The sequence below is a fragment of the Myripristis murdjan genome, chromosome 21 (genome assembly GCF_902150065.1).
Source record: "Myripristis murdjan chromosome 21, fMyrMur1.1, whole genome shotgun sequence".
In the NCBI taxonomy this organism is placed as follows: domain Eukaryota; kingdom Metazoa; phylum Chordata; class Actinopteri; order Holocentriformes; family Holocentridae; genus Myripristis; species Myripristis murdjan.
Genome location: NC_044000.1, coordinates 22524870 through 22541463, shown reverse-complemented (window position 1 = coordinate 22541463; position 16594 = coordinate 22524870). Strand labels below are relative to the sequence as shown.

The following is a 16594-nucleotide window of genomic DNA, read 5'->3' as shown; positions in this document are numbered from 1 at the left end:
GCAATGTGCTAACAATGACACTCTGCTGTGTGTGCAGGATATTAGAGATAACTCACAGCCTAACGTCGGTGGTATCGTCGCTACCGGAGGAGCTGACGGATGACCTTAGCCCAGCCGTGACCTTCATGTCCCAGCTCTTGTCCTGACTCACCCTTCAGACAAACGCCCCTCTAAGTCTGCCGTGTTTGCGATGCAACCAGGGCACTCATGCTTCTAAATGAACCGATATCGTTGATATGACTGTAAAAAGGTGCTACACGATTTCGTTCAACTTATCGATTAGTGGAGGGATTGTATATTTCACTAACACAATCAAGTAGGCGTTTACATTGTCCTGCAGAATGTGGCCCATATTAGGCCCTTTATTGTGAATCCGTTGTTTGGAAATGAATGTAAACCTGCTGATCCCCTCCTCTTACTGTACTGTCACGTTTTTACCCAAAAAAACAACAAAAATAATCCAATAAAATAACAATGAAACAATAAAAAATGTATGCAATGATGAGTATTTGCCTTTATCAGAATTTGACCAGTATAATATTAACAGGTATATACAACACCCGACTTCCAGACATACTGTAAATGCAATATTAATGTCTGACAATTGATGTTTTCTTTCCAATTCGAAACATACATTTATTTTTACATTTACATTGATTTTCTTTTATATAATTAATATTTTGTTTAAAATTGAGAAAGAGAGCAATCATAGTTATGGGAGACAAATCCAATCCATCACTTGAAAGAGAAGAAGTTTTAGAGCAGGTCATTTCAGTTGAACTATTCTGCACCATCTACAGGAAAAAATTGATTTGTGACAGGACAAATACTAGTCTTAACAGATTCTCCAAAGCAGAATATAATAAATCCATGGGTGTAATTTCCACTGGGGATGCAGGGACATCACATCAGCTCCACTTTTGAAAATGGCTTTAATTTGCTTTGTGATTTTTGGAGTCCAGCAGTAAAATTTCAGGTACTCCATTAACCCTCCTATTATCTTTGGAGTCAGTTTGACCTGATTCAATGTTTAACGTCTCTAAACACATAATTAACACTGTTTTTTCTCCTTCATATTTCACGGCTTTTTCTAATTTAATGGGGACAAGTGGGTCAAAAGTAAAATTAACATGGTGGTATGACCTGTATCCACTTTCTACACACTTCAGGCTTTTCTTTTTAGCTGTATTAAACATATGAGAAATACCAACATTTTACACACATTTGCTTTAAATGTTTTGGATGACAGAGGAACTATAACATGTCATTTATAAACACTGCTTTAGGGCCTTCACCAAACATAAGCACACCAGTAGCTGTGTGAGAACCAGTCCAGTTCATATGACATGTGGGAGGAAAAACATGATTCCCACAAGAAGTTTGATGTATGAGTGGACTGAGTGTGGGAGCTTATGTTTTACTTAAAGAGCTGTGTAGGTAGTCAGCAAGACAAATAACCGTGGGTGACCATTTTTATTATAATAAAGGTTTAAAGTGCGAGGGTAAAATTGACCCAAAAATAAATAAATCTGAAGGTACCAGGAGGGTTTAAAAAAATCTAATGTGATGATTTTCATACACCAGCAGGACAGGGCATTTCTAAATTCAGTAAGTGGTTTAAACCCCGATTACAGTGACGGGCACGCCGTGCGCGCTCCGGACCTGAGCACGGCTCTTCCTGCTTTGGATCAAATCTCGCAAGATGGTGTTGAAATCTCACGGCGGACTGAGCTGAACAATGACAGCTGTCACCCGAGAGCCGGGGCTCCTCACAGCCGACATGACGTGAGGTACCGTCTTTATACTCTCTACTAGCAGCCCTGAGAGGCGAACTAACCTGGCGTTATATTTGCCACAGCTAGCAAGAAGTTTCGAAGCGCGTTGCTCATTACTGCCGTGCAAAACCCATCAACTAACAGTCAACATGGACTATTTTCTGAATATGCTCTATGATAAATAACGAATTTCCCATACATAACATGCGTCTGGGTGGATATTATATTCAGCTTTGTGTCGGAATGGCAGCTGCGGCATTTTGACGGAGAGCGGCTGTACTTCTATTGTGGAGAGTCCCAGCCAGCTACAGGCCGGGAGGGGCGGGGCTAATGTCTGATTGACGCTCAGGCCGTCCAATCACGTAGAGTTTGGAAAACGGTTAACCAATCAGGATGGGTTAAGCTGCCCGGCCGCTTGGGTAAAGCAGGCTAACCACAGACATCGGGCCGCCGTCATAACAATACATAATGTCAGAGGAGCTAGAGCGTGTCTAAAGGACAATTATATTACTTTAAAATCTGTTTATTTGCCTTTATCTTTCTTATCTGGTCTGTAGGGAAAGGTCCACTTCTTTACTTTCATCTCACAGCAATAAACTTATTTTCAAGCAACACAGCCTGTGGCCCCTTCTAGGCAATTTTTGTCCTATAATGTTTGAAAAATATGTCAGCTATGGGGAACTTCGTGGCACTGGCAGGGTGGTGATTGGATTCAAATGGAGCCCAGACATCCACCCTGCCCTAGTGTCCTTGAGCTAGACAGTTGCATGGTCACTGTCTCTGGCAGGGAACGAGAAGCTGAGCTGAACACACACACCTCTTTCTTCTTCTCTTGTTGGTGCAGGGAATCAAAGTCCCCTTGATTAATTTCCTGTACACCTTTTTCACCTCTGCACTGATTTATTTCAGGGAGTTAGATGATGTTTACAAGAACCTTGTAGAGATACAAAACACACCAACTACCAGGTGACAAAGTGCTTAGTTACAGTCCATAATTACATAGCACACCACAGCTGTGTTGGAGGTGCACCGATGACTGTAAAAAAAAAAAGAAAGAAAGAAAGAAAGAAAGAAAAAAAGTTGCTCAAGTCTCAGTCAACTGAAAAAGAAAAAACAAAACAAAACAACAAAACCCAACATCCACATCATACACATTCAAAAAGTATTTATGATGCTGCCAAAAAGCATCAATTCCATGTTAGTGGTATACGATACGATACGATACAACTTTATTGTCAGTGGTACTGAAATTGGTTGGTATATGTACAAGATATAGGCCAAGTCCATGCAGAGGTGAAAAGGTGTGTATGGAAATTGATGTCTTTCTTTGGAAATGGGTGTCAATTAAGTGTCATAATTCAGAATAGAAACTGCCTGAGGTGAGAATGTAAAAACATACATTTCCCCATGCCTACCTATTCATTTTTCCGTTTCTCAGAAGTTTGTTGTAACTCTTGGTCATTGTTAGCATAAGCTGATGCATGAAAAAAATGAGGCATGCTTTGTATTTATATGTGGACTTGAAACTTGCCTGGATGTTTCCAGAGGTCCCAGGCCAGTCAGCATACTTCCAGATCCTGAGTCTTGTATAATGACCCGAGGAGAGAGATGATACCAGACCCCACAGCTGCAGCTGCTTCCAGGCCCTCAGGGCAGAAGTAAGCACCTTTAGCTGTGTTTCAGTCCAAGTTTGGAGGAAAAAAAGGTATTTCTATAGGGGGTAGTTTGTGCTGGAATGTGTATTCCATCTGTTTCATGTAATCTAATAGCATGTACGTTTGGATTCCTAGTGAAAACTCAGGTGTTGAGACCAACTCTGCTGGAGCTGTCAATCATTCAGGGGACGAGTCTGGGAATGAGAATAGACAGAAGAGTGTGGTAGGTGATATCAAGTAATTACATACTGACTACATTAGACTCTCTGTTACTTATCCAGAGTTCCCCCCAGGACGGTTTTAAGGCCTGTTAACCAGGGAGCTTCAACATGGGCTAGACATTAATTTTATGGCAGCGTGGTTCAGTAGCACAAAATTTAATTGGGCCCTGCAGTAACACAAAGCTAGAATATGATGATGAAGGATTTGAAGAGCAAGCACAGACTCTGTACAGCTGTATGGTGCACTTGCAGTGATAATATAACGTTCTTTCTTAGGAGTGATTTGTGTGAATATTTCCAGTAAAGGGGTGAAGATTTGCAGTTACTGTAAAATTTTCTCAATAGGACCATTATTATATTCTGTAAATTAGATATTGCTTAGTAAAAAAGAGACATAAGTTGTTGCATAACAGAAGACTGAAGTGTTGGATGTCTGAAGTCAGAAATATTTTATTTCCTAGTGTCATGGCTCGTTTGGTGACACAATACAGTAGTGAGAACCCTGGCACATTAGTATGCGCGTGCAATTTTTTGAAGCATATGTGTTCATTTACATCCCTATCTGTCATATCTTCAAAACACATAGAGGGGAAGGAAAAGGCCGCGCGAGGGCTCAGAGAACGTCAAGCGCAGCCATGCCAGAGCCAGCCGAGCCGGTGTTAGCAGAGCGGGGGGCAGCCGTGGTAAACAGAGCCATGTGGCCGTCACTCTGTTTGAGGTGGTCACCATGGGCAAAAGTGCCATGCAGGTAAGACAGCAAGCCTCTTCGCTGGGCACTTGTTTCAGTCACGTGAACTACAATTCATGGCCTGCTCTCCTACACAGTCTCATTTGCTCTATTTTGTAGGGATAATATCGGCACGTTACTGGTATTGGCCCAATATTGGCTGTAAAATGAAATGTTGGCATCGGCCTGAAATGAAAATTCCTGCCAATATGACAGGCCACTAACATGATGCTCTAATGCCTAAATGGTCAATGCTTGACTACACGCATGACGTCTGGGCTGCCAATATTAGAGCAAACACAGTGCACTTACTTTCTCATGGTCACCGTGGACAGAGATTACATTTTATTTGTATGTTGTATGTAACTTGAGAAATAGGTCACGTTTGCTCTTCTTGTGGGTTTTGTCAGGACTGTGAGAAAGAGTCAAATTTTCTTTCTATATCACTGTAGGTTGATTGAGGATGAGTTTTATACGTCACCTTTCACTGACTGTGTGATTTCTGAGCAGGCGGTGGTTGATGATTGGATTGAAGCTTACGTGATGGACAGAGACTCCGCTCTCCTCGATCTCATCAGCTTCTTCATCCAGTGCTCTGGTTGCAAAGGCAAGTAGTCACCTTGCACAAACACATATTGTGTGTTAACAGTTGTCCATGCACAGAATGTGGTCTGTATTGTCCTTGTTTCCCTCCCAGGTGTGGTCACAGCAGAGATGTGCCAGAGCAAAGAGGACAGTGATGTCATGAGTAAGATGGTTGAGCAGCTGGATGAGGTAAATGATCTTTAATCCGTATCTCTGTTGCACATTTGTCTGTTTTTCCTCTCTTTCTTTCTTTCATTCTTTTATCCAGCATCAGTTTTGACTGAAACTTTGTGATGGGGTTTTTTAAAGGGTGCTGGTCTGCAGTATAAGAAGTTTTTGGCCTTTCCATGGATCCTCACAGTTACGTGGCCAATGGACACAGTCAGTATCTCACTATTTGCTGTATTTTTCTTGCATTAAGATTATGCATTATAGCCAACATTCAGGCGGACATATAAATGCAGTGAAAATTCAACCTGCTGCCCTCCAGTTAGAGCAGGGTCTGTCTAGCCTTTAGGGCATCCCATTGCCCCATCAATTCTTGAATCAAAATTGTGTCAGTAATCAGTGTAGCAGTTTTTTTTTTAATATACAACTGTTAACCCAATCTATTATATTCAGTTCTCTGCACCTTTGTGATCGTTTTTGACAGTATTTTGCTCTTTCTGTCTCGTTTTCTTCCCTCCTCTCTGTGCTGTAGGACAGTGTGGAGTATCCTCTGATCCAGTCTGGTCCGTACGGCCGCTGGTTCCACTCTGAGTTTTGTGACTTTGTGTCAGTGCTGGTGTCTCAGTGTCAGTACAGCGTCATCTTTGACGGATACCTGATGAACGCCCTCATCTCCCTGCTCACCGAGCTGTCCAATTCTTACATACGGGCCTTCAGGCACACCTGCACGCTGGCAGGTAAGGGACATAAAACACACACACAAAGGTGCATATGCATGTCAAATAAACTCCTTTGTTCCTGACCTACCTGTCTTTTTTTTTTTTTTTTTTTTTTTTTAATTTCTCTCACAAGCGGTGAAGTTGCTAAGCTCCCTGGTGGGTGTGGCTCTGAGCCTGAGTGTGGGCATAGAAAACAGCCAGAAACTGAGTGAAGTGGAGAAAACAAAGACGTCAGGACAACAGGGCACGCCCCGCCTGGAGAAAATACAGAAGAAGGTCACTGAGGTGAGACCCATGCCACCTGGTATCTTTGAATTGGTGGATTTTGTCTTTCTTTATGTGAATGAGAACTGCGTGGAGGCTTGCTCACTGCTGCTTTTTTTTTTTTTTTTTCCAGCTGCAGGAAAAGAGATCGGAGATAGAGAGCATGATGGACACCATCTTCAAAGGAGTTTTTCTGAAGAGATACCGGTATAATAATAATGAATATTTTTCTGAATGTCATTGTAGTGGCAGCTTAGGATTTGATGTGTATTATGACGTCGTCTGTTTAAATATATTAGAGCTGGCTTTCGTGTCTTCAATGTGTGTGTGTGTGTGTGTGTGTGTGTGCCTCCCATCTAGTGATGTGCTTCCAGAAATCCGCTCTATGTGTATGGAGGAGTTGGGTGTGTGGATGAAGCTCTACAGTTCTGCGTTTCTCAATGATAGTTATCTGAAATACATGGGCTGGATGATGTATGACAAGGTAAACAACAGCAAAGTCATGCAGTGAAACACATTTGATTTGTGGCAGTAAGAAACGTCTTTAAGAAGTTATACTGTAGTAAAACTGGTTATCATGGTTGGATTAGTTCAGCTGATGGATATCATATGATTGTAACAAGTGAGAATTGACTAAAGCATGTGTCTTTGGATTGATGGATTGATGCATGTCATCTTTCAGATACCAGATGTGCGTCTGAAGTGTGTGTTAGGTCTGCAGGGCTTGTATGGAGATCCTCTGCTCCTGCCTAAACTAGACCTGTTCTCCAGCCGCTTCAAGGTAACCAGCACTCCTGAAAACACACTGTATACATGTGTGTATTTATGTGTATGTATAATTATTATGAGCGTTAATGCCTGTTTGTGCTCCAGGACCGGATGATCTCCATGACCCTGGATAAGGACAATGAGGTGGCGGTGCAGGCCATGAAACTGCTGGTACTCATCTCCAAGTGAGTCACTGACTTGTTTATGTTTCTTATTCTATTCCTGTTATCATTACCTATTATTTTTCTCTGCATCAACCTTCTCGACTCTCCTTCAGGACATGTGATGATGTGCTCAGTTCAGAGGACTACAAGCAGCTGTTCCAGTTTGTTTACTCCTCACAGCGCCCTCTCGCGGCCACTGCAGGAGAACTGCTTTACTCAAGGTGAATTTGACGGCTAATGGGGAAAATAAGCAAGTGGGAAAGAGGGCTCACGTTTCACTGATCACCTGGGTGTTGTTGGTCTCCTAGGCTTCTCAACAGCTCAGTGTCTGGGTCTGATGCTCAAGATGGAGTGAATGAGAAGGATGCACATAAACAAGAGACAATAGCCAGACTGAAGGCACTGCTACAGTTCTACCATGAGTCTGAGGTGAATCGCAATACAGGCTTTAGTTTTAGCAAAGCCAACTGAATGGATTTAAGATAAAGAGATACCTATGCAGTGTTTAGACCATGATCGTGATGCCACGTGTGCTTCTCTTTTACTTCATCCTCCATCAGAATTATAATACCAAGCCATGCAGAGGTGGTGTTAATGCTGTGTGTGTGTGTGTGTGTGTGTGTGTGTGTGTGTGTGTGTGTGTGTGTGTGTGTGTGTCTAGCTGCACAAACATGTGGTTTATTTAGTGGACAGCCTATGGGACTGTGGTGGAGATCTGCTGAAGGACTGGCCTACACTCACATCCATACTGCTGCAGGAGCCTTCCCCACAAAACACAGGTCAGAAAGCGTGTTTGTATGTGTATGTGGGTGTGTTGTTTAGAGATAGGCAGGAGTCAGTGTGTGACACAATAAATAAATGTCTGTTTAGATAGATAGATAGATAGATAGATAGATAGATTACTTTATTAATCCCCGAGGGGAAATTTAAAATGTCACAAGCAGCAGCAAAGCAAAGAAATACATGACAATGGAGAGAAAAACAACACAAATCATGGGACACAGAAGTAAAATACATGTATTTATTTATTGTCTCTTGCAATGTCATTATCAGATGTCTGTATGTTTTTGTGTGTACATGTGCAGGTCTGACTCGGGCAGAGCAAGCTGTGGTCGTGGAGATCCTGGTAGCATCGGTGCGTCAGGCCTCAGAGGGACCTGCACTGGTCGGGAGGAGCGGAGGCAAAAAAGTCAGTGGGACGTCCATTTCCATTGAATTAATGTCTGCTCACAGCTGTATAAAGCGTTCCGGCAATGACTCCATTCATTAGCATACTGTATCTGAAATCGTCTTGAATTTGATGTGAAAGAAAGATCTGACCATGCATGCAAACACCTTATTATATTTTATTTATGTGTCTCTGTGTGTTAATGTTGTAGGTACTGAGTGCCAGGGAAAAGAAGACTCAGATTGATGACTCCACTAAACTCACTGAACATTTCATCGTGGTGCTTCCCAAGTTGCTGTCCAAGGTATCCACGCATGATTGTCATTGTTGTCGTCTCTCCTCTGCTTTTCCTGTGTCTCTCTACTGCCAGTGTCAAATAAAGCAGAAATACCCCAAAAATCTAAATAAATAATTAAATGAATGAAAATAGAAAAATAAATGCAGTATAAGAATAAGAAGATCCAGATTTCTCAGCATTATAATGCCTGCACGTCTGTCCTTTGATGATGATGATGATGACTATATTGTTTGGGCAGTTTTCAAGAAGTTGGGACATGGCTGCCTCCTTGATGAAGATTCCTCAGTACTTCCTCGCTGAGTGTCCTGCTGTCGAAGGCACACAGGTCTGCATCCTTCTTTCTGTTTACCACAAGAAAAAGGCTGGCACACCTGCATCATTTTAGTGATTTCTTTGTCATCAGCACATTTGTTTGGCCAAAGCTCTGGTGCTGTGGAATCAAACCTTAAAGGTGATATTTTAATTCAGAAAACCAACTATTATAAAAAAAGAAATTTGGTTTTTATTAAAGGTTAATCACATATGAATTCTGAAAATAGACCAAAATCGCCATGATTTCTGATAAATTGGGAAAACAATTTTCCTTCTTTGTGGTTAGCTAACTCTGTTCGTATTATAACTATTTTTAGAGCAAGAAGCAGCCAAATCCTGATAATCCTTAACACAATGTCTGTTTGTTTGTTGTTTGAAGTCTGGGGTTGATTTTTTTTTTTTTTTCAACTAAAAGCGTGTGAATGCAAATTTGAGTTTTCAAATCATGTGGCCATTTAACTAAGTTACCTCACAACTATGGAAAGGAAGGGTTCCCTGGAAGCTCTGAAAAACGCATTTAGACATTAAAAAAGTAACATATGCTGTGAAAAATAGTTGTAATATAAAGTACATGTGGATTATGATAAACTAAAAATGGAAAAAAAAACAACAACTACAAAAAAACAGTACAATTCTTTGATGTAAAATTTTCCCTTATGCTGCCACTCCAGACTGCCAATGTGTGAAACTGCCTGGTGCAGCTTTCAGTTTTGATTTCTGAATTGTTAAACTGCATCTACTTTGTATGATTTGGTAGCTCTGTCCCCCCCTGCTGGTGAGATAGAGTCAGTGCTGCTCTCCTCCTCTGCTCCAGGTAGTGTCAGACCTGACGGCAGAGATGCGAGCCGTGGTGGAGCTCCACTCAGGCCCTGCCGTTCTGGAGGCTGCTGCCCGCTCGTACCTCAGTCTGTGTGGGGAGGAGATGGCCTGGCACGCCTCGGCCCGGGCCGCCAGAGACGCCCTGGTCCAGAGCTGGGTCGACCGCCTGACAGCGCTGTTAGGGGACGCGCTGAAGGTGGGTTTCATTTGTTCAGTTCATTTGATTTTCACTCATATGACAAATGAGCTTAGAGCCCAAATTGGGAAAATGCCCATCATGTAAAAACAATTCATTTGATCCAACCAATTCAACCATTTTTTTTTTTTTTTTTAGCTTAACAGGTGGTGCTCTGTTGGGTTGTGCCATGTCAAGTTTTTTAAATTTATTTTTTCAGTCACATTTTATTGTTGGACAAAATATGGTAAATTAAAAGAGAAAATAAAAAACAAACAGAAAAAAGAGAAAGACAGAAAAACAGGAAAATAAAATAGGAATAAATAAATAAATGAGAGGACTAACTAACCCCCCGCCTGCCACCTGTCCTCGACATCAGTGAATATGTATTTGTATGCAGTGTAGTGGCATTTTATATACTTCAAATAAATCAAATCCAATCAAATTCTAAGACATACAATGGGTCTATTCCAGAAAGTGATTAATGTGAGCTTCTTGTCTTAATAGTTTTTCCTTTGGTCCTGGACAGTTGGAACAGGCATTAATGTTTCATGCTCCTAGTTTCATAAATATATTCCTGCCAGTGGACAAGCATGCAGAGTACAAAGTTTATTATTTATGGTGTATTTATAAGTTTGTTATTTCCCATACTCGCCTCTCTGTTGCAGGGCGACAGCTTCTCTGCTGACATGGAGAAAACCGGAGAGATTTTAGCCACTCTGAAGAAACTCGGGGCTTTCCACAGGTGAGGTTTCAGATTTGTCCACCATGACGTGTGATCCCATGTGTCCCCCCAGTGATGTACATTCATCTGACGTATTCTGTGTCTTCCTCTGTGTGCTGTGGTAGTGGTCATGACCTGTCCCGGTGGCATCTGTCTGAGCTGTTGTGTCCTCTGCTGTCGGTGGAGAGCGCCCAGGCTGCTGTCCCGCCTCAGGTAGTGTCGCACCCCACGGATTAAATTAAATTCACCCCATACACACACGCACTCCAGCCCATTTGCAGAGGTTATTCACCAAAACCCCATTTATTCATCTTGGTAAATAATGATTAGCTGCATCATTCAGCACTTCCAGTTTGTAATTAGGGTTGGGTTTTGGCAAATACCTGACAACACATCATGATACATGCATCACAACATCTCTTGTGTCCTAAAAACACCACAATACTCCACAGAATTGCCTATTAAGACTAATAAAATATATAACATATTACTTGATAAATCATGTGACAGACTGACTTAAAACAATTTAATTCAAAATTCTCATGGAAACAGAATTAGCACAATGCAGTCAACACAGTGCACTACAATGTAGATGTCATGACATCATATGAAAACAAAGTGGATAAATTATGTGTATTGATACAAGGGGCTAGAGAACTGATAAAGCATTGCAGCAAATATCACAATACACTGGATGTTTTTTTTTTTTTGTTTTTTTGTTTTAATTTTTTGTACCACAGTGTGTTTTAATTTAGTAAGAGTAGGTTGATTCTGTTTGGTGCTGTTTTTCATCCCTGGCCTCTGTCTCTCCCTCCCTTTGCCTGCAGATAATACTGGAGGTACTGCAGTGTCTGTGTTACTCCATGCTCTGGTCTCTCAACACGAGTGGAGAAACTTTGACTTCAAGAGTGAGTTACATTTTGCACTCAAATTTGTCATGTCGTGCATCTGGCCATGGATGATCATATATAATGTGTGCTGGGACATAAAGGCTGGGGATTTTTAATTTTTTTTAAAAAAAAATTTTAGATGAAAATTACGGAGGAGGATGTTTAGTAGAGAAGGAGATGTGATTAGTGTCACTTACCTGGATAGAGATGTTTTATAGTTCTAGAGAAATGATCAGTCAACTCCTGCACATCACAGACAGCAAAGGCAAAAGAGTCAGGATGTATGTTTTTGATATGCAAAGTGAAGCAAAGTGAAGCTGTGAAGTTTTTATGTGCGTGACAGACCCGTGTTCACAGTGATAATGGGGGAGAATTTCTGTGAAATTCCTGCATAATTCCAGCCCCTCAGTTCCCCTGCTGAGACCTCTCACGTTGAAATTTACATAATTGTTGGTGAGTTGTTACCCTGTTTGGCAATCAGCATTTTGCCCTGCTCCAAAGACCCGTGTGTGTGTGTGTGTGTGTGTGTGTGTGTGTGTGTGTGTTTTCAGGAGAAGGCTGTGGCCCAGAGGGTTCAGCTGAGCATGTTCTGTGAGAAGAGTTATCGCTGTCTGTCTCATGCCAACCACTCTGTGAGGGAGCAGGTAAGGGCAGAAAGCAGAAACTGGTTTGTACGGAAATTATAGCACCGTTTACTCCACCATCACCTCCCTTTCACTCTCCTTTTTCCCCCACGTCAGGCTTTCCTGGGTGTCTGTGATGTTCTGACAGCTCACTCCTACCAGCTGCATGTGTGGGATCCTGAGTCCTACGGGCCCCTGCTCTACACTCCCAACCCCAAACTGCAGAGGGCGCTGCTCACCTTTATATTTGTGCACATCTTTGTCGGCCCAGATAGTGATGGCCAGAGCAGAGGTCAGCCCTCACTTACATGTTTCATGTTTTCTCATCTATTTCACCTTCATGCAGGTGATTATCTACACTGGACTGCGTGTCAAAAACATTGTAATAGCCACACTGTTAAGCAAAACATTTACTTGCAGTGAAACTACACAAAATGAGACAAAACCCTCTTTTGATGTGCCAGCGAGATTCATCAAATGTTACTTTGCATCTCACGAACAAGCCCTGCTTTGAGATGTAATGCTGTCTGGATAGATGTATTAAACATGATTTGCATGATTCAAAACAGTGACAGTTGTATTCTCAGTGCCCACAGCTGCCTCCTAGCAATGTGTTTCATGAAATTATATGCAGGTGGGGCGTGGGACACCCAGGGGTGTTGACTGCTGGTTGGAAAGCACATTGCGGTAGCGTCCAGCAGATGGCAGTCTCACTCTGCCACGGTGCAGCTCTGGCTCTCTGGGCCTCAGTGCAGTGAGGAGAGCATGGATTCACTGTCACAGCTCACTGTGGTAAAGATATGCAGATATTAAATGCACGGCCACACATGTGGCTAATAACTCTCCGCAGAATTGCACTGACTGTAAACGTGGTGTGATTTTCAACCTGACCTGACAACTGACCTTCAATTACAAAGAAAACCCGCCAACATCCTTAGACTGAAAATGGAATGCGTAACGTGCATGAAAGGATGTTTTGCTTTGTTATGCAAAGTGATGCAGAATGTAAATTGATGAGTGTGTTCCTGTCTCTTCCAAAATGAAAAGCAAAATGACAATGAGATTGATGTGTTGGAATAGAAATAAAATAAGGGTCTTCTTTTTTTTCTCTTTGTACAGTCCTTCAGCAAAACTTATGAATTCCTTGATGGTTGACTATAACTTAAAACATTTTATTATATTTAATAGCTTCTTCTCTCTGAGGCATATTGCATCCAAATACAGGATAGTCCAGAGAAGTCAATAACTGTCCTGATGGGAATCTCTTAAATGTTCAACCAAATACAATATGGGATTATTGGTTTTTGAACATGTAATAAAAAGCTATTGTTTTATTGGATTTGCTTGGTAACGGTTATGTTATATAGACACAGTGTTTTCTATTAGCTGCTGGATTGGAGATCACTCTGAGGGCAAAGGCATTGAGTTAAGTCATGAAATAAGGGCAATCTTTTTCCGTGAGAAAATTCCATTAACTCTGGCTCACCTCCGAGCCGATTTTATTAGCCTTGTGAAAGATTGAAGCCACATGGTGTCACAACCATAACTCTACTCTTATGTTATCTTTGATTTCCACCTGCTAAAGCCATTGTCCTGAAACCAACTAAAACACTCTTTTCTTGCCTCGCCTTTGTTCTCTTCTTTGTGCTGCTTGATTTCTCATGATTCATCACTCTTTTTCTTGACTTGTCCCGCTTCTCTCTTTCGGTGCCGCTTCATACCACCCACACACACTCGCTCCATCTGGCTCCCTCAGTCACTGAAGACTCTGAAGTGGAGAAGTTGGAGGACCTTCACAAGCGAAGGAACCTCCTTGCGGCCTTCTGTAAACTGATAGTACATGGGGTGCTGGAGATGAGCATGGCAGCTGGGGTCTTCAAGTATTACATGAAGGTAATGGCAAATTGCTTAATGCTATTATGAGCTACAGATTAATGGGTGAAGGGTGAAATGTTAACATGTGACCACCTCAACTCTTTTTGTTTTCCAGTATTACAATGACTTCGGTGATATCATCAAGGAGACTCTGTACCGGACCAGACAGATGGATAAGATAGAGTCCGCTCAGACGCTGGTGCTGTGTCTGCAGCAGGTACTGACGCTTCTGTCGATCCACACAAAACTTCTCTAATAAATAAACACACACACACTGACCACATGCAGTTTGCTACTTGAAGGATACTGACGTGGTTTTCTCCCGATCCCCAGCTGTTCGCTCTCCTGAAACAGGAGCAGGAGAGCGGCGGCAGGGCTCACCCGGGTGTCCAGACCTTCACCAGCATCAAGGAGCTGGCCAGGCGCTTCTCTCTCACCTTCGGGGACCCTTTCAAGTTCCGCGAGTCAATCGTCATGATCCACAGGTCAGTGTGTGTGTGTGTGTACAGTGTGTATACGTTTCAAATGAAGTGGATTTCTTTTTCACCGCGCCTATCTTCTCTCTGTGGTGGCTTGTGCAGGAACGGTATAGAGTTTGTGTTTCAAGGGTTTGTCCAGACCCCGGATGTGTCTTCACCGCCGTACCTCTCCTACCTGACAATCCTCAGCGAGTTCTCCAGTAAGCTGCTCAGACCGGACAAGAAGGCAGTGTAAGTGCTGCACACATGGGGCATCTCATCAGGGTTTTTAGAAGTACTGTATAAAAAGTATAAAATTAGTAATGTTCATATTCTTGAAAGGTCTCTTTGGCCACTTTAAGATTAATATGGTACGGGGTTAAGTGTACACACGGCAAAAGATTCATTACCTCAATTCATTACCTCACCTCAAATGTCACTATTTTCAATCTTTAAAACAATTTATTGTAACTTGGTGGCATTGTAAATGAGGGGCATTCCCTCATTGCTTTTCCCAAGGATAAACAAAGAGGTTATTCTTCTTTACTAAACACAATTGGTTCTCAAGTATCCCTGCAAATTATTGGTATCCTTTCTTTTATAGTGTGCATGTATATTCTCAGAGCTTTCATTAGATATTTCCCAGCTATAGCAGCATTAAACCAATCTGCACATAACATGTTGCAACCTGGTGTGTGTGTGTGTGTGTGTGTTTGTACAGATACTCGTACCTGCAAAAGCACACTGCAGAGCACATCATCAACCTCAGGGAGGAGTGCTGGCAGCCGCTCATCTACTACCGTGCCTCCCTATTGGCTGTAGCTGAAGGGGAGGATGCTGTGTCCTATGTCAGCTCTGACAGGAGGCCCTACCTGCCCAACCGCTCCCCCTACTACAAACAAAACTCCCTGGTAGAAGGTACTGCACGACAAAACCAAATTCAAAATTGTCTTTGTCATCACCAAGCATCAGATGCATCATGTCTGTATCTCGTTTTACAGGAAACAAGTCTCCCTGCCCGTTCAGCCCCACTGACTCCAGAGGTGGTAAAGGTCAAAGACCCAGCTTCACTGCAAGGTGAGGCTAACGGGTGCCTTATTATATTCACATACTCACGGCTGCATATAGTGTTATTCATTTACTCAGTTAAAAAAACAAAAACAAACACATATTGTAGTCTTTATTTAACCCCACGAAAAGATTATTTGCTTCATGTAGGGTGATTTGGGAAGTGAGTGGAGCATCATAAATTGGTGGTTGTGTTGATAGTCTTTGTCCCTGTCTGCCCTCAGCACTCAAGAGAAGAAAACTGAGCTGGACGTGTTTTCAGCCGCTGAACTTAATGCAAAACCGGCGAGGCCAGAGGGAGCCGTCCACAACGTCAGCGAAGAGGTGGAGGACGACTTGGAGGAGATTGACCTGGAGGTCTGAGGAGGCTCGGTCTGGATGACACCACTGTGGACAGACTTTTTTGTTTTTTTGCACGTCAACTATTGTCTGCTCTATTTCGATGCACGGACATCCCTGCAGTCATTTTTGTATTTTTCTGCAACACGAGTGGACATGCAAATATTGTACATATTTTGTTGAGCAGTAAACATGTAAATGTCACAGTAAATCATGTATTTATAAGCAGACTGCAGTTACATAAGCAAGTATATACAGTATACATTTAAAAGATATTTCTCTTTGCAGCAAAGTGCAAAGAGAAATATCTTTGGTGATATACCTGTAATTGTGACATGCATCCATCGAGTAAAGCAAAGTGATTCAAATCCATGTAGCAATAATGGTAGCTACGTTTTTCTGATGTTTATGGGCCCACGAACAGAGAACCAAACCATACATTCCAGTTTTACGTTGTCCACGGACCACACCCAGGTCCAAGAGTCATCCGAGTATCGTTTGGAGAAAACCAGAGATTTTGCTCATTAGTTCTGCCTGCTGCTTTCATTATTGCTCCTCAAAGGAAATGCTTGAGTTCAGGTTGACTCAGGTTTTGGCAAACACTGCTAATGTATGTAATGTAAATAAATGCTAATTCAAACACACTCAACTACCCAAGCAGTAATAACATATTCATTTCTATGAATACCTTTATAACCTGCACCATGTATTTAGTTGCAAAACTACATTTTGAGTTTAAAGACTTTATCTTCTTAAACTTCTGTCTTTCACAGACACATGCTAACCATTGTCTTATCAA

At 42.1% G+C, this 16594-nt stretch overlaps 1 protein-coding gene across 1 annotated transcript; it reads left to right on the top strand.

Annotated features, from left to right (window-relative positions):
* Positions 1 to 1653: 1653 nt before the first annotated feature.
* Positions 1654 to 16447, top strand: LOC115379488 (cohesin subunit SA-2). Its single transcript, XM_030080198.1, has 32 exons — positions 1654 to 1790; positions 3321 to 3433; positions 3566 to 3653; positions 4238 to 4399; positions 4889 to 4985; positions 5076 to 5152; positions 5273 to 5344; positions 5664 to 5868; positions 5984 to 6135; positions 6248 to 6321; positions 6475 to 6598; positions 6797 to 6895; positions 6988 to 7067; positions 7160 to 7267; positions 7355 to 7475; positions 7708 to 7825; positions 8132 to 8235; positions 8426 to 8518; positions 8751 to 8837; positions 9639 to 9839; positions 10487 to 10563; positions 10668 to 10755; positions 11370 to 11450; positions 11984 to 12076; positions 12173 to 12347; positions 13812 to 13948; positions 14046 to 14147; positions 14264 to 14415; positions 14512 to 14640; positions 15110 to 15306; positions 15390 to 15465; positions 15681 to 16447. The coding sequence occupies exons 2-32, from the start codon at positions 3384 to 3386 to the stop codon at positions 15817 to 15819; spliced, it is 3558 nt and encodes a 1185-aa protein (XP_029936058.1). The 5' UTR covers positions 1654 to 1790; positions 3321 to 3383; the 3' UTR covers positions 15820 to 16447.
* Positions 16448 to 16594: the final 147 nt, after the last annotated feature.

Excerpts from the sequence above, each read along its gene's own strand:
- LOC115379488 (XM_030080198.1), top strand. The coding sequence starts at position 3,384 with ATGATACCAGACCCCACAGCTGCAGCTGCTTCCAGGCCCTCAGGGCAG. Across the intron at positions 7,068-7,159 it reads CTGCTGGTACTCATCTCCAA|GACATGTGATGATGTGCTCA; the intron begins GTGAGTCACTGA and ends ACTCTCCTTCAG. Across the intron at positions 14,416-14,511 it reads TCAATCGTCATGATCCACAG|GAACGGTATAGAGTTTGTGT; the intron begins GTCAGTGTGTGT and ends TGGCTTGTGCAG.